A 23,867-nucleotide genomic window follows, 5' to 3' on the forward strand; every position below is an offset into this window, starting at 1 on the left:
TCTTTCTTTAGTTTTATTTACCTGAATAAATCATTAATGAAATGACATACTAGGCTGTTTATCTCCATGTCTATCAATAGCCTAAATGTAGAGCACACCAGGTTAATAAGACTCGGTCTACTGCTTCACAATAACTATCATCATAGATGGTGAACATCTATGGACAAAGGCAGGAACCTGGCTTCTCTTTGTGTGATGATCTCCTTCATGAACCAGTGGTGTAACTTTGGCCAGATGCTGTTTTTCTCTCCCCCCCCCCCCCCCCCACCCCGGTGGCAATTGTTGAGTGAGTGTCGTGCGTCTCGCGCGCTGCGCTGTCAGAAGGCACGCGCCATCAGCCAATTCAAAGCTCTGTCTCCACTCGACCACCTCATGCACTCATTAAACCAGCCACGCGCCCGGCTGCGCACACGTATACCTGTCGAACTAATAAACCCCACCGTCAAAATCAATTGGAATTTGGCAAATAGTTGTTGCCCCACTGAGATTCGTCCATCTAATTGAAAAGTAAATTCTAAGATGCCCATAGCTGACTTTCTCCAGTTACCGGTATACAACTTTTTGCTAAAGACATTTATTTTCGTAAAATTCTAAACTTGTGGCGATAAAAAAAATACGCTTTTGATTAATAAGATGGAATTTGGCTGTATTATATAGCCTACTTCGGTAAACATTCCGTATATTCTAGATCTGTTTTACTTGCATAATGCATGACCTTGGTGCTAACTTCTCTTCATTTTATTTTGTCAAATATTTATTTCGTTGATGAACTTTGAATGCACTTGTGCCACCTGTTTTGTCTGTTTTTTTTTCTTTTGTTATATGCTCGAATTGTTGCGAGATCTGTCCAATATTGAAAAAGGTATAAGCATGAGATGTTGGTGATGGACTCTATGGCCACTTGGCCTGCACCTGCATGTGGACGTTTGAAACTCAAATGAGCTAAATCTCACGCATAAAGTTTACCAACTTGTCATGGAGCTGTTGTTGCTGTTTAATCTCAAACCTGCAGAATACTCACTCTCTCAATACTCACTTTATTAATCATATACTGGCTATATCCCTATTCCAGTTTTCTCTATCCTTTTCTTGTTATATACCGAGCTGCAAAACATGACTAAAACTCTAAAAGTGACCTCAGTGCATATTGCTCACACAAATAACACATGGAAAAGAGAAATCCTTATGAAATTGTTTTATTCTGAGACTAGAGTGTAGAAAATATGGTTATAAGACTTTTCTTTTCAACCAACATGTTAGGCTATATATAGTGAAGACAATATCTGGCAGTAAAATAAGAGACAATGCATCGCCATTGTGCTCTGTTTGGACAATAGCTGCTTAATAACCTTTGATCATCGTGAACTCCATAACATGGTACAATAACATGTATTTCCTATTAAATAAGACACGTTGGTGCTGGAATAAAACATTGGGAGTATCAAACTCTCTCGAAACCTCATGAACAGAATAGCCAGCTGCAGATAATAATAATAGACTACACGTCTAAATAGGCAAGAGGTATACGAAGCAACTTAGCAATTATATTGACAAATATACAAAAAGGATGTGTGTACAAAACATCTATAAATCTCTTACATATACAAAAATAGTTTAATATATATTCCCCCAAAAAAACGTTTTGATATAGATTTTCATAGAATAAAATCCGCGACTTGGAAGCATTGTTTAAAATCAAATGTCTCATCATCATAAGTGTATCAAAGGGTTAATGTTCTTTGATTGGATTTAGCATAGTTGAAAGAGGACATTTTTGTTTGAGCATAAATTCGCTTTATGAAAATGAAAGTGTTTTTTCATGCATGGGCAAATGTTCGGAAGTTATAGGATCATTCCCTGCACGCTGCCGTCCCCACGGGAGCATCACGTCTTCTTCCTTGGTCCTTTGGCGCTTTTCTCTGGCCTGGATGTCCGACGTTTGTGTCCATCTCTCTGGCCGTGTCTCTCCGGGGTGAGTCCGGGGGGTGACCTGCCCGTGTCTCCGGGGTGAGTGAGTCCCGGCCGCGGGGTGACCTGCCCGTATAGCGACGGCAGACCCGGTGCCTCGTCCTCGGCCCTCTCTCTCTCTGCGGCCACCCTCCTCACCATAAACAGTCGAGTTCTTCTCACCATTATAGAATGGCTTCTTCTCAGAACCAGTTGGTGAAGTCCAGAAGCTCCTGCTCCTCGGGGCTGAGCGGGTCGTACGGGCTCTCGTCGGAGGAGTAGGAGGACACCGGGGACCCCGCCAGGGAGCCGGTGATGATGTCGTTGGAGGAGTAGTTCTGCGACGCGGCGCCGCCGCTGGGCGACGACATGGTGATGACGCCGGACTGGAACGCCGCGCTCACCGCGTCGTGCTCGTCGAGCAGCTGCTGCAGCGCGCGGATGTACTCCACGGCCGAGCGCAGCGTCTCCACCTTGCTCATCTTCTTGTTGGCCGCGCCGTTGGGCACGTGCTCGCGCAGGGTCGCGAAGCCGTTGTTGACCAGCTTCACCCGGTTGCGCTCGCGCTCGTTCCTGCGCGCCACGGCGTGCGGCTGCTGTGGCGGCAGGTTGTAGCCGAAGCCCACGAAGTTCAGCCGCCGTTTGCACCGCAGCAGCTCCGGCGAGGAGGAGCGCTGCCTCTTGGAGGAGGAGGCCGACTTGAGGAGGAGGCTCCCCCCGCCCGACCCCGGGCTGCTGCTGCCGCCGCTGCCGGGGCTCAGCTGCTGGAGGCTCTGCGCCGCGGCGGCGAAGAAACAGGCGGGCGGCATGCTGAACTGCTGCTGGCTGACGTTTATTATCTCCATCTTGGCAGTGATGTCCATGTGAATGAACGAAAGAAGAAGAGGAGGAGGAAGGAGAAGAAGAAGAAGAAGGGGGGAAAAGTTGCAAAGTATCTCGAAGTTATCTTTGGAGTTGTTGTATTAGATGGCAGTGCGTCCAGCTCGTGCCGTTCACGTGTGGTTTAATGGGCGGGTCTGTATAGAGACTCCTGCCGGCTTGCACGCTCCTCAAGCTGCACACTGAGACCCGAGGGAAGCCGCCGCGGCTTTTCAATACACTGGCAGAGGAGCCCCACGCGCTGGGGCTGACCACGCCCCTTTTCGATATACACTGACTGGCAGCCTGCCCCACGCGCTGGGGCTGTGACCACGCCCCCTTTCGATACACCGACTGGCAGCCCCCCACGCGCTGGGGCTGTGACCACGCCCCTTCTCGCTTGTTGTATTCACCTTGGCTCCTGTGTGCTGTTGCAATGCGCGCGCCGGACGCGTGCCACTTCAACCACTAAACAAACAGCCACTACTAGAAGCATAACTGCAGTTGGTTGCTGTGTGTGTGGATCGAGCTTTTCTCGTGTTTTTGTTTTGGTATATGGTCGATTGTATCAAGTTTCAAGTTTTGTTTTATTTGTCACATATAAGGTACATGTACAGTGAAATGTTGGTTCTGTGTATGAGCCGGCTCCCCTGAGAATGTGCTTCATACAGTAAAAAAAAGTAAAAAGAATAAAGACCAAACACTATACAAAATATACAATAAACTTTAACTTTAATAAATAATAATGCTTATTTTCATTGATATAAATATAATGTATTCTCATGAACAAGCGCAAAGTGACTTTGAGAGACTTTCTGCAGTTCCTGTTTTTTTTTTTCGGAGGGGGAATGTTTATCTATACGCCATAATATGTGGAGATATTGTATTATAGAAGAAGAAAAAAGTCACTCCAGCAATTGTGTGTGCGTAATTTCACGAGGTTTTGAGAACAGTGGGATATGCGCTGTAGGCTAAACAAAAATATTTTGAGAAATAAAATCAATGAACTGAGTTTTTTTTAAAGCTTTAAACATGTCAACAGCTTCCCTATATATTGGACCAAAAATGTGGTGCTGAAATATGCTACAGCTATACAGCCACGCATCCACTCCACTGATAATAACATTCATTATTCATCCTATAACCTCGGACTATTTCTGAACGAGTGTTTTTTTTTTTTTACGGTTCAAATATATAGGCTGGTTTATTGTTAACACTTAGGCCCGAGTCCGACACAGACGCGTTTGAATGCGTCTTCTTTGAAGAGCGGGGCTTTGTTACTGCAAGGCAGAGGCACAGTTTCCACTTTCATTAGAGCTAATCATCACCATCACAGAGGCGGAACGAAGGGTAAATCTGCAGAGAGAGAGAGAGAGAGAGAGAGAGAGAGAGAGAGAGAGAGAGAGAGAGAGAGAGAGAGAGAGAGAGAGAGAGGGGGGGGGAAGAGAGAGAGAGAGACAGAGAAGGAGAGATATATAGATAGATAGGAGTGGTGGAGGGAGGGAGAGAGAGAGAGAGGAGTGATAGAGAGAGAGAAGGAGGGAAAGAGACAGAGAAAGAAGAGAGACATGAGGGAGAGATAGACAGAAGGAGAGAGGCAGAGAAGGAGAGCGATAGGGCGGAGAGACAGACAAAGAGTTCAGAGTTTTTATTTGCCACATGGAATCATACAATCAGAGTTTCTTCATTACACAATCATAAATAACATTCCATGGACAAAAGGAGCAGGAAGAAGAATAAATCTTATAGTTACCTGCCCCTTATTCCTAAACTAAAGAAGTATTTACTTAATGGTCGGTGTACAACATAATTTACACAAATAATAATTTATACCATTATAAAAAAAACTCACAAGGAGGGAGAGAGAGACAGAGAAGGAGGGAGAGAGACAGACACGGAGGGAGAGAGAGAGACAGAGGAGGGGGGGCGTTAAAAATAGATGTTTTGATTTCGAAGATATGACGTTATGAGTTATGAGTGAGAGAGAGAGAGAGAGAGAGAGAGGAGAGAGAGAGAGAGAGAGAGAGAGAGAGAGAGAGAGAGAGAGAGAGATGGAGGGAGGGAGGGAGAGAGAGAGGGGGGGGGGGCCCGCGAGGCGTGCAATTCGAGGATGTTTTGTGTATGATTTGATACACTCTATATTGTTACAGTACAGTATAGCGCCCCGGCGAAGTGTATCTCTTAAAAAAAAATTGTTCCTTTTGAAAAGTGCAGCATGATAAAGCATGTCTTTCACTCTGAACAAAACCAACCGTAATATAACCCCAATGCTATGAATAAATGTGTGTGTGTGTGTGTGTGTGCGTGCGTGTGTGCGTGCGCGCGTGTGCGTGCGTGCGCGTGTGTGTTTTGAGGAGGGGTGTAATAAATTGTGCAATTTTTCTGCTTTGGCAGTGGCATTCAGGGTCAAGCTTGTATTGAAGAGCCCAGCACCACCCACCCCCACCCCACCCCACCTTTCTCCTGTCTCTCTCTTTTCTTGCACAGCAAGGGAGTTTCTAAAAAAGAAGCGTGGGTTCCATTCAGCTTCCCCCGGCCCCTTGCCACCGTATAGGGCTCTCTGAAACCTATCCATGCCCCCGTCAGTGCGGTTCCAGCGTCCAATTAGCGCTTTGTAAAGGCCCCCCCCCCCCCCCTACTGCCTCGCCTTCCAGAGGCGGGCGCTCACTTTACCGCGAGGGGCTCCGGTCAGAGCCGAGTGTAATAATTAATATGACATCTGAGCAGCGCCCCGAGTTTTCCATTCAATGCACCTCTGTTTTTTCTCTCTCTCTTCTCTTCTCTTATATGCAAAGAGATAATAATAAAGCAAAAACTCATAAGCACCCGCGCGGTTATTGTCCCACAGTGTGATGTGATGGATTATCTTTTTTCAATTGGTTAGCTATTAAAAATAAATGGTTTATGTGGTTTGTGTGCGTGTGTTGTTTAATTTCTCCCCGCGTTGTTTAATTTCCACAGGTGCATTATCAACGCAAATAGTTTCACAAAAGGTTAAAAGAAATTAAAATTAAAAAAAAAAGTTGTAACTGAATTTCAACGGATATATGTTGTGCATTAGAATAAATAGACGATATAGGGACGTGGTTAAATTCGACAGAATAAAGGCATCTGTAGCCAATTAGAATATTTATGTAAATGTGATTTCAAGTGCTTGAAACACCGATGGGAGATAATAGAGGCCTTGGACAATTGTTTTATGATTATGAAATTGGCCCAGCCCACTTCATACACCATTAACATACCAGAGAGATAATTTGGAGTAGGGGTGAGGGTTGTGACTCACAACTTGTGAGGGGGGGGTCAGCTGCGGGGGGTCAGCTGCATATTGGCCTGATTATAACAAGGCTATATAATAGCCTACAGTATATGGCATTATAGTTTTTACATAAAACCAATCAGCGAGTAAAGGGTAGCATATGGATATTATGGACAAGTCTTGGCTGAAATAGACTAATCAGTGGACTCCAATGAGGGCTCTGATTCTGTGGTCAAGCCAAAATCCGTTTTATATTCCTGTCTCTGGTCAAGCGTCACTTAAATGAAAAGTTGCAATAGTCTAGCGCCCTCTAGGGGGGGATACGATTGAAATAAAGTTTATTCGAAGGCTCTATCCTCAGCTACCACGCGATGGCGCAGTTGCATCACTGGAAAAAAAACATTTCTGTCTCACATTTTTGGAATGTCAAAAGTCAGACCGTCACATGTCATGTGGTTTTAGGTAACTTAGTCTATATATGTTCATGTAAAAAAACGATAGCTTTATGAAATGTGTCTCATTCGCAGGCCATGGTAACAGTTCAAACAGTAGACTGAGTGAGAGCCTGAAATATTACATTTCGAAAAAGCGCAAACAAAACTTGCCTATGATGAGCTTCCGTACCTCCAGGTCACATGACTCTTTGTTTACCAGGAAGAGCCAAGAAAGAGGCATGTTGATCAGGGAGCCTCAGTTAACTAACTAGCTAGTAGTAGCTACCCACACACATAATATATATATATATATAGTTATGTGTGGGCTTTATTATGACTATGCTGTATTTTAGAAACGCTGTATCGAACTTGAACGATAACATTGTATGGGCGCTGTTCAACTTCAACCAGCTAACCAACACCACTACTATGGATAACTACTCAACCGACTGACAGGCAGCCAGATCATCCAACTTCACTCTAGTTTCTAGTTATAACGTTATAGCTAGATATACCCGTAAACATATATATATATATCATAAACCTAATGATGCGGTCCTTGAGCTATGTGCAGCGTGTCAGCCTGGATTTCACAGGAACACTGTTTCCTCATGCGATCTGTCTCGGCGATGCGGACAACGACTCGGTAATGTATCTCTCTTACTATTCACGAATCCAGGTAGACATCCTCTTACTACACACACACACACACACACACACACACACACACAGTGAACACGTCTTTCTCCGTCTATTGTAGTTGAACGAGCTGGTTGTAGGAGACACCAGTGGGAAGCTTCTTGTGTATAAGAATGATGACTCCAAACCCTGGATCACTAGAACTTGCATGGGCATGGTAAGTATCCAATGTTTATACAGTACACAGGATTTGCTTTCCCTTTACGCATAATCGTCAAGTCGACTTATGCTACTACTACTACTACTACTACTACTACTACTACTACTACTACTACTACTACTATAGATGTAGCAGTATTGTCGATCTGTATGTCATGTATGTCATGTTATGTTATGATTAATTGAAAATGGCGGACCCTGATGTAAAACGAGACGAAAGTCTTTCTCTGGTCTGCATCCCTTAACACTTGTGTGTATTGAGCCGTACTGTATTGTACCCATTCTGCAATCTGTTAAATACAATTTTCAATCAATCAATCAATCAATCAATCAAACATAAGACTAGGGTCATCCTGTAAATGTCCTAACACAACCCCCCTCCAATGTACAGTAAATTACCAAGTATGGTCTTGTCAATATTCCAATGTACAGTTTTGCTTGTACAGTGGTACAGTGTCCCCCACCCACCCCTCCTACCCAACCCCCCCCCCCCCCCCCCCCCCCCCCCCACTCCTACCCAACCTCCCCCCCCACTCCTATCCAACCCCCCCCCCCCCCCCCCCCCCCCCCCCCCCAACCCAACCTCCTCTAATGTACAGTTTCTACGTCAAATGTATATACTTTTTTTCTGGACTCTTTTCGTATGTCATAAATGTATAGATGTAGCAGACTAGCAGTACTGTCTATCTGTATGTCATGTATGTCATATATGTTACGATGAATTGAAAATGGGGGACCCTGATGTAAACAAGACGAAAGTCTTTCTCTGGTCTGCATCTCCTTAACAATTGTATGTATTGAGCTGTACTGTACTGTACCCATTCTGCAATCTGTTAATAAAGTTTTCATTCATTCATTCATTCATTCAAGTGCTGCACAAGATAACATACTTGTTTTGGTTCCCTAGCTCACCTGTGTTGCAGTTGGAGACGTTTGTAACAAAGGAAAGGTGAGCCGACTATAGCCTAGACACCAACAGATATAATTCATATATTTAATAATAATAATAATAATAATAATAATAATAATAATAATAATAATAATAATAATAATAATAATAATAATAATAATAATAATACCCCATTTAACATATTTCATGTCCTCCTATCTTTCAGAACTTTGTGGTCGCCGTGGGAGCGGAGGGCTGGTTTCACCTGTTTGACCTGACGGCAGCAGCAGTGGCCAAGGCAGATTCCTCCAGCCAGCACGACAGCCTGTTCTCCGATGACCCGAAGCCCAGTTTCACCCAGCACATCCCCGCCAACACCAAAGTCATCCTCATCAGTGACATTGGTAAGGTCTGGCGTTGATATAACGAAGGCTCATAATACAGACGTAACACAGAAGGCAGGAGTCTACACAGAGCGCCCGTTAACCTAGGCTGAAGCGGGCGGCTAGGTGGTGTAGTCGGCAAGGCGCTCGCCATCAACGCTGGAGACGCTGGGTTCGAATCCAGCTCTCGGCGTTGCTATCAGCTTGGCTGGTCGTTCATACTAACACAATTGGCAGTGTTAGGGGTGGGAAAGCTGATGGGTGGGTCCTGGGCGTTGTGGAATTGGCTACCTGGTATAATATGATTTGTAGATGCGTAGGGCATTTTGACCATTCTAACCAATCAAACGTGAGCTTGATGCACACACGCTGCTCACAGTGCCCTCCCCCTCACAGACCTGTCTTGTCACAGACCCGTATCATTTGCACCGAAGATAGCAAGCGTGCAGGTCCTCTTTTAACACCACTGAAGCATTAAACAATGGCCCAGTAAACTATTCACTTTAGTTTACTACACGAGGCGTTTTCTAACGTTATCTAGCTGGCTAGCTGATAGCTCATAACATAATTGAAATTCGTTTTTGAAGCTGTGGCTAACGTTAGCTAGCTACCGATCTTCGGGTGGCTAACGTTACTGTAACTGTAGCTTGCTAATACGGGCTGTCCTGGCTGGCTAACTTTTACTTTGCAATGGAGTGGAGCTAACTAACTGTACAAATCGATGTGATTGGCTGAGACTGTATTTTGTACGGTTGGCTGCCTGGCTGTTGTGGATTTGGGTAGCCAGCTAGCAGCTAACATCAACTTAACGTCAACACTCTGTTGACACTCTGAGCGAGTTTGCCGACAGCAATGTAACAAACAATATGGTCCGTGCGGAACCATTATCCCCAACACATAGTTATTAGCTAACGTCAGCATAATAACGTTAATGGAAGGAGTAAGCTGGCCACTAAAAAGAAAACACAGTGTTCTCAGACGAAAAGGATGAGCGGCACCACCCAACAAAAGAAAGTGTCGAGAGGAATGGAAGTTTGAAGATAGCAGTATTTCAAGAGACTGGCCAGGCTACAGTATGATGCAGGGACTGTAGACGGTGGTGAGTTGTTAACTTGTTCCGTGTTCCGCAACTATGTCAAAAAGAAAAACAGAAACAACACATTTGTCATTGTCGTGTTACTTCACAGTACAAATATCAACATCACACAGGTGTATCTATAGACGGTCTCCTCCCCACTGTATATTCTCTCCATGTATGTATCTTTTTTCTCCCACCCACCCTAATGTACAGTCTCCTCCCCATCATAATGTATATAATCTGTTAGGATCTATGGGTAACAGTACTCTATATTTGCATATCGTATATGTCACAAATGTAACATTACTATATACCTGCAATCTTATATTAACCTATATATCCTATATAACCTATATATCTGCAATCATTACTATATACCTGCAATCCTAAACCTATATATCCTATATAACCTATATATCTGCAATCTGTTAAATATTGATTGATTGTTATAACAGATTGCAGAATGGGTACAATACAGTACAGCTCAATACAATTGTTAAGGGGGTGCAGACCAGAGAAAGACTTTCCTCTTGTTTACATCAGGGTCCCCCATTTTCAATTCATCATAACATATATGACATACATGACATACAGATAGATAATACTGCTACATCTATACATTTATGATTATGACATACCAGATTTACAAATACAGTATTGTTTGTGAAATACAATAGAGTCTAAAAAAGAGAGTATATACATTTGATGAAGAAACTGTACATTGGAGGAGGTTGGGTAGGTTGGGTGGAGGGGGGGGGGACTGTACATTGGAGGTGGTTGGGGGGAGGGTTGGGTAGGCGGGGTGGGGGGGTAACTGTACATTGGATTATCGACTAAACCGAAACAAGTAGGCTCCCTTAAAACGCCAACGCTATTAAAAAGAAATACAGTGGAGGTTAAAATAAGAATATGACTTGGCCTGAAAAAAAGTTCAGTCAGGAGATTTTTTTTTGCTTTAATCCCTGCTACAACTCCAAAGAGAACATCTAAATGATTTGTAGCTTTTTTTCCTTCTTTCGTTCATTCACTGCCAATGGACATTACTGCCAAGATAGTCAGCCAGCAGCCGAGGCGTGTGGCGGCTTAAGGTCTGCAGGCCCGTCGGGGGAGAAGGCCATAATGCAGCTGCAAGACTTTGTCCGTCTTCCGCTGGAGCATCTTATCTTTTTTTCTGGAGGGGAAAACCCTTGCGAGCACAGAGGGGGAGAACATGCAAACTCCACACAGAAAGGCCCAGGAGATAGCCCACCTGGGTACCTGGCAACCCATCAACCTGGTGCCCAAGCGGGAATCGAACCCAGGACCTTCTTGCTGTGAGGCGACAGTGTTAACCGCTACACCATGTGCCGCCTATGTGTTTAGATTAGATTGTACTTTATTGTCATTATATTTGCATACAACAAGATTTGGGACTCAAACTTAACACTTTGAGTGCCACTCACGGCTTTTCTCGGGTTTACGACCCGACCGCTGAATGCCACGCCCGAGTATTCTCGGGTATTTTTTTCAATTTTTTTTATTAGCGATCTGAAATCATATTGCATCACGCGAGCCTACCGTTGGAGATCCAGGGACCGCCGGCGCTCTCAGATGTGAAAAAAGCGCCCCCTATCGTCTCCCAGATGGTAAATCACCCTTTTGAAATGGACTCAATGAAAGTGAATGGGAGAACGGATTTCTGACTCCACATTTTACTTCTCACTGATGCAGCCGGGGTCTACCAGAGTTCATTCTGGAGCCTCTGAGCCGTGCGGATCATGTGTTATACTGTACACACGATGGATCAATACATTTATCGATTTTTTCGAATGGCGATCGGAAATTGGAATAAACCATTTGGATACCATCTGACCTCGGGTAAGGAATCTATGTTATCAGTGTTAGGATAATCAGACTCGTTTTCACTGATATAAGCGTTTATGTGATATGTGATATGGCTGTTTTGACTGTAAAAGCCATGAGGAAATAAGAGCAGCGATTATCAGCGCACGGCACGAGCGTGCGTGCGCACACATATACTATCGATCATCTAGCGTTTATTTGAAAACTATTCATAAATAGGCCGACAAATGACAACGTTCTGGAATATTCCAGTAAAAGGCGATTATCATAGGCATGGGTTGTTTTTCCCCGGAAAACGGGTGATTTTAAAAATGCTATCAAACGGAAATGAAGCCTTGCCAATGTTGACTGGAAAATGAGTCTTTGATAAGCGATGGGCAGATTAGACACATAGCCATAATTTAAAACATAGATTAGGCGATATTAACCCTTTAATCGCCAAGGACGCCGTAACTCGTCATTCCCCGCCATACTTAATCTGCCAATGACGCCGTAACACATCATTGAGATCAATATTTCAAAAATCTGTGATGGCAATCATATTTCTCCCGTGGAGACTTGAGATCTACTGTTGATCCCCTCTCAATCTCCAACGGTTCAAGAGCGCCATCTGGTGGCCGATCGGCGGATCGCCCAAACAGCAAACCGGAAACGGAAACTGGTGCTCATCCAAATTCGGTCCGACCACTCGCTATAGCTCCCGGGACTCGAGCTTGACACAATGGATAGCGATCCGTTACCAATAACTCGATAAACAACATGATTTGGACGTATATACTATTATACAACCTGGAGATGGATTGCATATTTCAACATCCCATAATAGAAATCTTTTTGCTCCACGCTCATCACCCAACGGCCCGAGGAGACTGGGGTAAGTTTCAGCGTTTATTTTTACCGTGTTCGATACAAACTGATCTGATGATCATATCACCCACACTACATGAATCATCTAACGTTGGCCACGGAATTATAAACGACCCCCCCCCCCCCCCCCCCCCCCCATCCGGTCAACATCAGATGATAAGTAGTAACTTCTAGAAGCACGTCCATTTGAAATTTTTTATCTGGCGCCGATCGCTATCAAACTGTATTTGATCATCAATATAATGCATTTAGGGCTATAAATCATATTCTGCAGAATGCTGCAGAAAACGATAAAAACATATTTATACTTTAGACCGTATTTTAGTATGAATATGTGAATGAAAAAGTAGAACGTTGCTACATCCTAAACGATAGATAATTGACGTTGAATGGGCCATAGTAATGTCAATTTAGCAATACAATTTAAAAAGTTATAGCCCTACAAAGTAGGGGAACTTCTCCATAGACAAATAGAGCTGGCAGAGGATGGTATAAGGATGTACATAAGCATGGCAGAGAAAGGGTTAACGTTAACATTGGCCGTGGATGGTAGCATTCAACAGGGTAAAAAGGAAAACACATGCACTGAAAGTGTTAAGGTGCAGTAATAAAATCACACAAGTAATAAAAGAGAAACATAAAATACTATACAATAAGACAATGTTACAATCCTGTACAATATACGAAATAACAACAACAATATACAGAATAACAATACACGGATAACAATCACAGTGTCAGACGGTAGTGGGTGGGTATTGCACTGTGGATATTGCACATCAGGAGGTTGCACAGTGTGGGAGGAGGGGGAAGGTGAGTTATTAGTGCATGTTAGAGTTCAGGGTGGTGATGGCTCTGGGCAAGAAACTGTCTCTGAGCCTGTTTGTTCTGCCTCTGATGCACCTGTAACGCCTGCCCGATGGCTCTGATGCACCTGTAACGCCTGCCCGATGGCTCTGATGCACCTGTAACGCCTGCCCGATGGCTCTGATGCACCTGTAACGCCTGCCCGATGGCAACAGGTCCAACAGGGGGAAGCCAGGGTGTGAGCTGTCCTTTGTAATGTGTTGTCGTGCTCTGTGGAGGCAGCAGCAGGAGTGGTGCAGGTCCTTCAGGGAGGGGAGGGGGGCAGCCGATGATTCTCTGTGCCGAGTTTATGACCCTCTGACATTATTACACTGTTTGTCATGTGTAATCTGTGGATCCAAATAAAGTATTTATACTGTGTGTGTGTTTGTGTCTGTGTGTGTCTTGCAGATGGTGATGGCCGCAGTGAACTGGTGGTGGGCTACACTGACCGCGTGGTGCGAGCTTTTCGCTGGGAGGAGCCGTCTGACTCATCAGACGTGGGCTCTGGTCGGCTGGTGTTGCTTAAGAAGTGGATCCTGGAGGGACAGGTAGTACCTTTACTATCAGTTAAGTTACTCACCACTATGGATCCTAGAGGGACAGGTACCGTACTTTTCGCACTATAAGCCGCACCTGAATATAAGCCGCAGCAGCTAAATTGAATGATGTGTACATATATAAGCCGCACTGGACTATAAGTAGGGGTGCACCGATATGAAAATTGGCCACCGATACCGATACCGATTGTTCAACTAACACAATCGGCCGATACCGATACCGATACCGATAATTGTGGCAAAAAATAAGTATTTTTAATTTTTTTTAATATTTTTTTTAATATTTTTTTTAATATTTTCTTTTTATTTCTTTTTATTTTTTTAATGAAACTACTGTATATTTGTATGTGTGTTTGTATTTGTAGGCCTCTTTACTTACTTAAAAAAGGAAACATCAAGAAATATGTTTATGGTATCACTGATCCCTCTCCCAGTATCGTCTGGCGGCCTGCAGAGGGATACTATTTTCTCAACCAGAGCTTTCAACCAATGCAATGGAACCATTCTGGCGGCCTGCAGCGGGATACTATTCTCTCAACCAGAGCTTTCAACCAATGCAATGGAACCATTTTGATTGACAGTCGATTCGGCCAATTACGCCACACCGCTAGCACCCACCTCCTGCTTACCACCAAGCGTTTATTCATTTTTCTACTTCGGGGCATGCCGCCATTGATCTGCTTGCAAGAATGCGAGTCAAACTCAGAACCACAACAAGCTAATACGTTAGCTGCCCGGCAGTGCCCGCCGACCAGCGCGCTCCACAGGATGGCCAAACGAGACACAATGATTTTACTGCAACAAATGTTATAATAAAACAAAGCCTTTCTATACATTTGTCTGGTTGAAAACTTTATTAACAGATTGCAGAATGTGTAGTTGGGTACGGAATGAGCAACGGAATGTAACCGAGCTATGCACGGCTTGCTTGCTATCTTCGGGTAAATACTATGCTGATGTAATTGAACGTGTAACTAACTATAATAACGTTAATGCCACAAAACGAATGTTTGTGTCATTTTAACAGCAGATACTTTCTTAAATGCCATCCTCCCGACAGAGCGGTGTTGATGGGGAGCTCTGATGGATTCGCTTGGTTGTGTTATTACTATGCATTGAACAGCTAACCGAAAGCTAGGGTTAACTATGTTAAAGGTTTAGCCATAACGTTACGTTGGCTAAAGTTGGGGCTATTCTTAATCCAGTAATAATGGCTGCAGACCTGCAAGCAAAGTACAGCAAGTTGGCAAAGGAGTATTCCAACGTAAATCACATTTTCACCAGTAACGTTAGTCTTCTGCCTCCCGGCTATGAACGGACTCGGAGTAATGCCTTGCTGCTATGGGTAATAATAATATGCTGATGTTATTGTCCGTGTAACACTAACTATATAACGTTAATGCCACAAAACGAATGCCTTGTTAATCATAAATAGTAACTTTGATGCAGTAGCTTGTGTGTGTGTGGGGGGGACGGCGGGCGTTGTGCAGGTGGGTCGCGAGTGAATTTTTTTTTTTTGCCTTTTGACGCTACACAAATGGATGGTTAGTTATCGCGACTGCTATCGGCACATTTGAGCTTATAGGCCGATAGCAGTCAACAAGGCACTTATCGGCCGATACCGATACCCGACCGATATATCGGTGCACCCCTAACTATAAGCCGCAGGTGTTTTAATGTTTAATTACAGTCTTGCCACCAGCATTGGGACACAATACTGTTGGACAAATAACAAGAATGAACTCATTTACAAGTTGTATTAAGTTTAGCAAATAAGGGAACAGATAAATAACATTTCTGTAACTGAGGGGTACAATTCCCTGACTGTATTGATAAGTATGGTATCATTAAACCACTACCGCTTTATGTACTTTAACTACTGGCCATACAGTACACGATATCTAAATATGATGAACACTTTCCACAATGAAATCGGTTCCAGTCAAAGGTAATAATCAAATATTTAATGGAGCAAAAGGTACATAGAATATTTATCTTACATTTATCATTTGAATGCACTTGTAAGGCAAATGAGTACTCGTAGGCAAATCAACACTGAATGTCCAATCTCTGGTTACGCAGGAAGCAAGTATACAACCTGGCTCTTAGGGAATTATATCTATGGTACACTTAATGATATAGCGGGATATTCTGGAAGGGGTCCTCCCGGTTGTAAGCCGGTAGGGGGGGTAGGAGAGCCGTCGGTAGTAGACCGTCTGGTCAACGATATCTATGGAGACTTCAAGTACAGAAGACAGTGCAATAGACTCTTGATCCGCAGATGAATACACCTTGGTTCTCTTGTAGGCTGTAGCGCCACAATGAAGAAGAAGCTAGGCGACCTCAGTCTCTCTGAGCGCCGACTCAACTTGACTCCTCTCGGGGGTAAATCCAACACTCACAGGCGTCGGCGATTATCCGCTCCACAAATCACAGTACCAAAGCAAATATATATTCCAGCCGCATAGGGCTCAGCAGTCGTCGGGTAGGTAATCCAGTGTACATGTCCCTCGGTCCTCGCCTAGATCTCCTCGGATGAAAGCGCCATGTGGTCGGCCCAACCTGGATAAGACTCTAGATAACACGAGGAAGCGTTGGAGATGCTGGTCACTTTAGAACTCTAACCGCACGATGCACCATACACGATAGACTATTATTACTTGATAGAAATACGTCGCACTCGACGGTACAGTGCCAAACTCTGACAATTCAGTTATTAATTCGCACGAGGTCTCAATGCTATTCTAAGGCCAAACAGGCCATACTTCACCGCACGTCGTATCGTGGGTGAGGCTTCACGTTCTGTTACTAAGTTGGGAAGAAGGGTAAGGGACTTCTACATTTACTTGCGCCATATTTATATGCACGGTGAACAAATAGTGCCACTCTCATTTCGGTAGCCGTATCCCTGAGCGGAGCCGGGGCTAGTACGGACATGTCTCGTCGGTACCTTTGAACTTGACGCCAGAGGCTGGTCCCCTGGCGCCTGGTCCTTTGTCCAATAAGAGAATGAACTATTATGGGCTATAGTAGGCTAAAGGGATATTCCGTGCATATGTACAAGGAATATACAAGGGATATCAAACAACATTCAAATACTATTCAATATATATATCCATAAATAAATATATATATTCGGTTTAATCTGATCCTTCGTAACAGCCGCCCCCTAATTAGTCCCACCTAATTAGCTAAGCAGAGACAGATTAACCGCACTGTCCACTACTCAATGTCCGCTGTGAGGGTCAGTCAGTTCACAAAGTCATGGGGTCATGGTCGTCATCGATAGTATCGGGGAGCCTTGGCAGTTCTATTAGCCTCGCCACGGGTCGGGTGTAGGTCCGCCCTTGGACGAGCACTTCAGCTGCTCGGACCTTTCCATCGGCACCGGTGATCACTTTGCTTACGCGGCCAGCCGGCCACATAGCTCGGGGTAGTGACTGGTCGATAATCATGACGACTGTTCCTTCTGTCAAATTGTCTCTCTCTTTCACCCATTTCTGGCGGGTCTGTAGAGACGGTAGGTAGTGGAGTAGGAAGCTGTTCCAAAACTTGTCAGCCAATACTTGACTGTACCTCCACATTCTTCGGCCGTTCGCTTCTTCAGGCCTGTACATTGTCTGGGGTAGCGCGGGGTCCAGCCGCCCCATCAAGAGTGTGTTGGGGGTGACTGGGTCGACATCTGCTACATCACTTGAGACGTAACCGAGGGGCTTTGAGTTCAATACTCCCTCGATCTCCGTGAGGACTGTCATTAAGACTTCTTCCGCCACGGTCTGGGCCCCAAGCACGGCGTACAGGGCTGTCTTTATGGAACGTACTTCTCGTTCCCAAGTTCCACCGAAGTGAGGTGCGTTCGGGGGATTAAACTGGAAGTCAATCTGGGATGGAGCGAGGTGGGTCTTAAGTTCTGGGCCCATAGCTTGGAAGCTCTCTCTCAGCTCTCTTTCTCCGCCTTTGAAGTTTGTCCCGTGATCAGACAATAATGTAGACGGTTTTCCTTTCCGTGATGTGAATCTTCGGAAGGCCATAAGGAATGAGTCTGTGCTCATGGTTGGAAGGAGTTCGATATGTATCGCTCTGGTGGTCATGCATTTGAATACAATACCCCACCGCTTCTCGGTTCCTCTTCCTTTCTTTATATACAGCGGGCCGAAACAGTCCATACCGGTGGAGTGAAAAGGCTTGTCGCCGAGTCGGAGGCGACAGGGAGGTAGGTCAGCCATCCGGGGTATACTGGGCTGTGCTCGCCACTTACGACAGTCTAGACAGGTTCGCTGGAAGCGCCGCACTGCTTCTCTCCCTTGCAGTATCCAATAACGACGTCTGATCTCCGCGAAGACTCTCTCTGCCCCTGCGTGGTGCACATCCTCGTCGTATTTCTTTATGATCAGCTCTGTGACCTTGTGTCGGCTGTTCAAGACTATCGGGTACTTGACGTCATCCGGTAAGTCTGGGGCTCTCCGCAGACGACCACCCACTCTGATGAGACTATGGGCGTCGCTCTCGGGGGCTAGGTGGAGCAGTCTGCTGTCTGATGGGACGGGCTTTGCTCCCTGTAGACAGTCTAGCTCATCGGGGAACGAGTCTCTCTGGGCTCGTTGTAGTAGAAGAAGTTCTGCTTCTTCGTAGTCAGCTGCTGAAATGTCAGTCGTGGGCTGAACCTCTGGGTGGTGCCACAGAAATGTCTTTAGCTGCGCACTCTGTAGGGTGAGGCAATCGTCTATGTCGGGGTCTGTGGAGACGAGTGTGTTCAATCCACAGAACATAGGTTTCTTGTTTTCGGCCTCCTCTTTACTCGCCTCCCGTGGGGTGGGTGTAGGCCACTCTTCTTCGGGGAGCTTGAGAAACTCTGGTCCGTCACTGTAGAGGTTGTGACGGGTGAGGTCATCCAGGGACATTCCCCGGGTGATGACGTCAGCTGGGTTGTGTTTGGTGTCCACATACCTCCAGCTCGCTACTTCTGTTAACTCTTGAATCTCGGTGACTCTGACTCCCACGAAGACCTTGTATCTGCACGAATCAGACCGGATCCATGTGAGTACTGTCGTGGAGTCTGACCACAAGATTGTTCTTTGCACCGGGATGGTGAGTTCACGTTGGATTAACGTGGCGAGCTGCGCTCCTGCTAGGGCTGCGCAGAGCTCTAGACGCGGGATAGATTGTTGCTTTCGTGGGGCTATTCTTGAGCGAGCCAGGATGAAAGCAGTATGTATTTCTCCTCCCTCCTCTCGGGCACGCAAGTAGGCCACCGAACCGTAGGCTACCTCGGAGGCGTCGCTGAATACGTGCAGGTCCATCTTGCATGTCTCTGGCCTCACTGTGGGTGGGAAGTAGCTGCGGCGTATGTTAACACCTGGGAGTGAGCGGAGTTCCGTCTCCCACTCTCTCCATGTGGATGCAAGGTGTTCGGGTATGGGATCGTCCCAGCCCTGGTCCTTGTCCCATAGCGCTCTTACAATCATCTTTGCCCTGGTGGTGTAAGGTAGAATACATCCCAACGGGTCATATTGTCTGGCGAGTGTTCTGTATACACTCCGTCTGGTGGTCGGTATTGCCGTCGACCTTCCCTGCTCCTTGGTCAGGGGTTTGTGTCTATAATGGAGCGAGTCTGTTTTGAAGCGCCAGACTAGTCCTAGTGTCATTTCTTGGGCTTCTCCTCGGATGGTCGCCATCCAGGTCTCGCTGCTCGCTGCTTTGTCCTCGGGGGAGAGGCTGCGCAATACTTGCGGGTCGCTGCTGGCCCACTGCCTGAGATCAAAGCCGCCTTTGATCAGGGAGGCGCGGAGCTTGAGTAGAAGAGCCTCGGCTTCTTCTGGCGTCGAGACGCTTTGTAAACAGTTGTCCACGTAGAAACTATTTGTCACACTTTGTCGGACCTCTTCATCTGCTGCTGGGTCCTCTGCGACGTGTTTTTGTAGTGCAAACGTAGCACAGCATGGGCTGCATGTGGTTCCGAAAGGGAGGACTTCCCATTGATAGATGGCTGGGTGCTCATCTCCGATCCTCTCTCTCCATAGGAACCGCAGCAGGGGCTTGTCCTCCTCCACTAGTCTCACCTGCAGGAACATCTCTTTGATGTTGCCGCTGATAGCCACCTTGTCCTGGCGGAAGCGTAGTAGCACGCCTAGTAGAGAGGGGCCGAGTGTTGGGCCGGGCAAGAGCTCTTTATTCAGATTTTGTGATCCGATCTGGTAGCTGCAGTTAAACACAATACGATCCTTGCCGTTGTGGTGGACCTTGTGGTGCGGCACGTACCATGATTCGGTCGTCTGATCGGCCTCTTTAATGTCAATTTTCTTTGTGTCCCGCTGTGATTAGCTTGTTAATCTCAGCGCGGTACACAGTCTCTTGAGCGGGGTCTTTGGCTAGGCGCCGCTCTGTGTTCAATAGATACCGCTCCGTCGCTTCTTTTGTGGCGTGAAAGGTGGGCATTCCCTCTCGCCTCAGGAGTGGAGTTGCGTATCTCATCACTCCGTTGACTGTGACTCTCTTTGTCCCTTGCTCGAGGAGGGCTATAGCGTAAATATCTTCCTTAGAACGAATGTCTTTCTTTTCGTTCTTAAAGGGCATTGTCTCTAGTGTCCATAGCCTCTCGACATGCTGCAGGAGAGTGGTGTCTTCTTCTGTCACTCTGGAGTGGAGGCAGCTAGTGGCTGCTGTTCGGTTAAGAGACTTGGCGAGGGGGCCTTGTAATGTCCATCCTAGGCGGGTCTCGACTGCTGCAGGACAACCTCTGGGTCCTGTATGGACCCGGTCTATCGGGACTATGAGGTCTGCATGGTCGGAGCCTATCAGCAGGGTCGGGGTGGCACCGTCTATGAGCGGGATAGGTAGTTGACGCAGGTGCACATATTTATCCATCAGCTTGGCGATGGGGTAGGTGTACTGCGATAGTCCTATTTCTTGGCTGGTGAAAGCATTAGTAATCCTATACCGTCTCTCTGGCTGCCCGCTTGCTGCGATAGTGAAGGAGACATTCTCGCCCTTTATCGTCTTTAGATCTCTTCTTATTGTCCGAATCGTCATCTGGTTTTCGCTCCCCCGCAGCCCCAGCTGGGCCGCAGCGGACGCGAGGAGAAGGGTCTTCTCTGACCCGTCATCAAGGACGGCGTAAGTGTCCATGACCTTATCTTGGTAACTCAGTGTTACGCGGACCACCTTTAAGAGCACCTGGGCGCCCCTGCTGCTAGCGGGGTCAATGTACATAACACTTGCCTTTGTGCTGCTGGATGGTGCAGGCTTTCTTCTGTTACTGTCGTGTAGGACATCTAGGTGGGCTCCGTCACACCGACTACACCTCTTCTTTAGGCGGCACTCGGCTGCCATGTGACTGCGCGCACATCGGTAACAGCGCCTGTTGGACTTTATCCAGTGACTCACTTCTTCAGCGGTCATCTTCTTGAACAGGTCACATTGTGACAACCAGTGTTCCTTTTCGCAGTACGGGCACACCATCTTCCACTTCTCTTTCATCGAGGGGGTACTGTGGTTCTTGCTGCTCGGTACTGATTCTGATTGGTGCATGACAGTCACCAATCTTCGGCCATCGTTTGCTCTCCTAGGTCCCTCTCTGGAGCTTGGTGTGCTCCGCACGAACGTATCCAACCGTAGGCTGCTGACTTCTCTCGCCAGGAAGTCGGCTAGGTCTAGGAGGGATGGCTCGGGACCGTTAGGATCACGGTGGTCTCTTTGCCGCCTGAAGCGCTCCTGTCGGGCGGGCGGCAGCTTCTCTAAAATCCTCTCGACATTCGAGTTTGCGTATAGTTCGTGCATACCCTTTTCTCGTTGCGCCCCCAGCATCCCTACCAGGGATTGTACTTTGATAGACAGGTCGTCTAGTGAGCGATTGTCTGTTGCTGGGGGTAGGCGGTCAATATGCCTTATCTCTTGTATTACGTAGTCCCATATACGTCCATATCTTTGGTCTAGTGCTGCTAGAGCCGCGGTGTATGGGGTCGTAGAGGTGGCATAAGCTAGCGCTATGTTGTGCGCTCTGGGCACTTTCAGGTGCTTCAATAGGATAGCATACTTGTGGCGTTCATCAGCTACATCCACCATCATTGTCTCTAAGCACATCCGTAGCTCCGTGTACTGTGCTCGGTTCTCATGGGTGAAGTCTGGAAACGTCGGTGTGCCAATGTATGACGCCGTGGATGGCTGGCACATCGGTGAGCGTTGGAAGAGAGGCCTCCTAGGCGAGTCTCCTCTTACGCCTCTCGGTGGGCTGGTACCGGCAGGGTACCATGGCCCGCTGGTCCAGGTGCTATTCCTCGGGACTGGTCGTGCATCATGCTCACCCGTGAATAGAGTCGGGGGTCTGTAGCGCAGAGCCGCGGGGGTATAGCCTGGGCTGTACTGGACCTCCTGGTCCTGTGGAGTACTGTGCTGCTGTCGGGCTTGACTCTCCTCCTCTCCCTCTTCTTCCTCTGTCAGGTCATCTAGATCCTGTAGTCGTCTATTTAGCCTCTCCGCGGTGTACGCCGTTCCTTCCTTGTGGCTGGGTCTCACTGGGACCGGTCGGGGAAGGGGTTCGGAGGGGGGTATAGGCTCTCTCTGGTGGTCGAGTTCAGGGTCGCTTGATCGGTTAGGGGAGGGTGCCCTTGACCCGTGTCTTGACGAGGCCCTGGAACCCCTTGTGGAGGGAGGGGGTGTTGCCCTGGCGATCAGCTGCTCCATTAGCTGCGCTTGTAGTCTGTCGCGCTCGGCTTCACGCTTGGTGAGATCTGCTTCTCTTTGGGCACCGGCAGCGGCACGCTGGGTGTCGGCCCGGTCTCTTGCCATATTCTCTTCCGTCTGAAGGCGTCTCATCTCCAGACGTATACGCTCTTCGTCGCTCCGTTGCTGCGCTTGAATGCGTTCTCTTTCCATGGTAGAATGTTCGCGCTCACTAAGCGTCTGTGCTTGGAGCCGATCGCGCTCTGTGGAGGCTGCTAGGCTGGCGAGGAACGCCTGTGCCAGCATCTTGTCCGCCTCGCTGGGGGAAGACGCTGGTTGAGGTGATCCGCTCCTGGCAGTACTCGTTGGGGATGCGTTCTCCTGCGGGGAGTCCTGGAGCTCTATCTCCTCGGCGCTCTCCTCATCTTGTTCCGTGCAGAGTTCCATCTCTGGAGGGTTGTCTTCCTCCCGGAGCTCTCCGGGGACTACTTCTTCGGTCTTGGCGGGGGGTAAAGTCGTGTCAGTTCCCTCCTGGTCCCCACCGTGAGCTTGGTCAGTTACATTAGAACCCACTAGGGCCTCTGTGGTTGGGGTATCCTGGTTGATAGGGTCGGACATAATTTTACTTTCTACTTTTACCGCGTTTACCGTTTGTAGAAGGCTAGGTAGTATACTGGCAGCGTAATCCTCTAAGTACTGAGGTGGCTGCCGTCTACGCTGCAGGCGTTCTACTTTAGGAGGACCGTTTCGTGGAGTGTTCATCATAGGCCATTTCAATATTAATACCACTATATTAATATTACACTAATTACCCTCCGGCTCGAAGGACCAATTGTAACTGAGGGGTACAATTCCCTGACTGTATTGATAAGTATGGTATCATTAAACCACTACCGCTTTATGTACTTTAACTACTGGCCATACAGTACACGATATCTAAATATGATGAACACTTTCCACAATGAAATCGGTTCCAGTCAAAGGTAATAATCAAATATTTAATGGAGCAAAAGGTACATAGAATATTTATCTTACATTTATCATTTGAATGCACTTGTAAGGCAAATGAGTACTCGTAGGCAAATCAACACTGAATGTCCAATCTCTGGTTACGCAGGAAGCAAGTATACAACCTGGCTCTTAGGGAATTATATCTATGGTACACTTAATGATATAGCGGGATATTCTGGAAGGGGTCCTCCCGGTTGTAAGCCGGTAGGGGGGGTAGGAGAGCCGTCGGTAGTAGACCGTCTGGTCAACGATATCTATGGAGACTTCAAGTACAGAAGACAGTGCAATAGACTCTTGATCCGCAGATGAATACACCTTGGTTCTCTTGTAGGCTGTAGCTCCACAATGAAGAAGAAGCTAGGCGACCTCAGTCTCTC

At 46.8% G+C, this 23,867-nt stretch overlaps 2 protein-coding genes across 2 annotated transcripts in view; one reads left to right on the forward strand and one right to left on the reverse strand.

The window, feature by feature from the left end:
• Positions 1-2,082: 2,082 nt before the first annotated feature.
• ascl1a (achaete-scute family bHLH transcription factor 1a) lies at positions 2,083-2,894 on the reverse strand. The gene has a single exon (XM_084330631.1). It carries the CDS (start codon positions 2,808-2,810, stop codon positions 2,151-2,153), a length of 660 nt encoding a protein of 219 aa, XP_084186757.1. The 5' UTR covers positions 2,811-2,894; the 3' UTR covers positions 2,083-2,150.
• A 3,827-nt stretch (positions 2,895-6,721) lies between these two features.
• itfg2 (integrin alpha FG-GAP repeat containing 2) overlaps positions 6,722-23,867 on the forward strand; it is a 42,237-nt gene continuing 25,091 nt past the window's right edge. Inside the window, exons 1-5 of the mRNA XM_084331183.1 lie at positions 6,722-7,144; positions 7,259-7,354; positions 8,264-8,305; positions 8,472-8,649; positions 13,673-13,812. Of these exons, the coding sequence (XP_084187309.1) occupies positions 7,046-7,144; positions 7,259-7,354; positions 8,264-8,305; positions 8,472-8,649; positions 13,673-13,812 (555 nt within the window). The 5' untranslated portion in view covers positions 6,722-7,045. The remainder of the gene's footprint in view (positions 7,145-7,258; positions 7,355-8,263; positions 8,306-8,471; positions 8,650-13,672; positions 13,813-23,867) is intronic.

This window comes from Notolepis coatsorum, assembly GCF_963971535.1.
Source record: "Notolepis coatsorum genome assembly, chromosome: 15".
In the NCBI taxonomy this organism is placed as follows: Eukaryota; Metazoa; Chordata; class Actinopteri; order Aulopiformes; family Paralepididae; genus Notolepis; species Notolepis coatsorum.

Excerpts from the sequence above, each read along its gene's own strand:
- ascl1a (XM_084330631.1), bottom strand. The coding sequence starts at position 2,810 with ATGGACATCACTGCCAAGATGGAGATAATAAACGTCAGCCAGCAGCAG.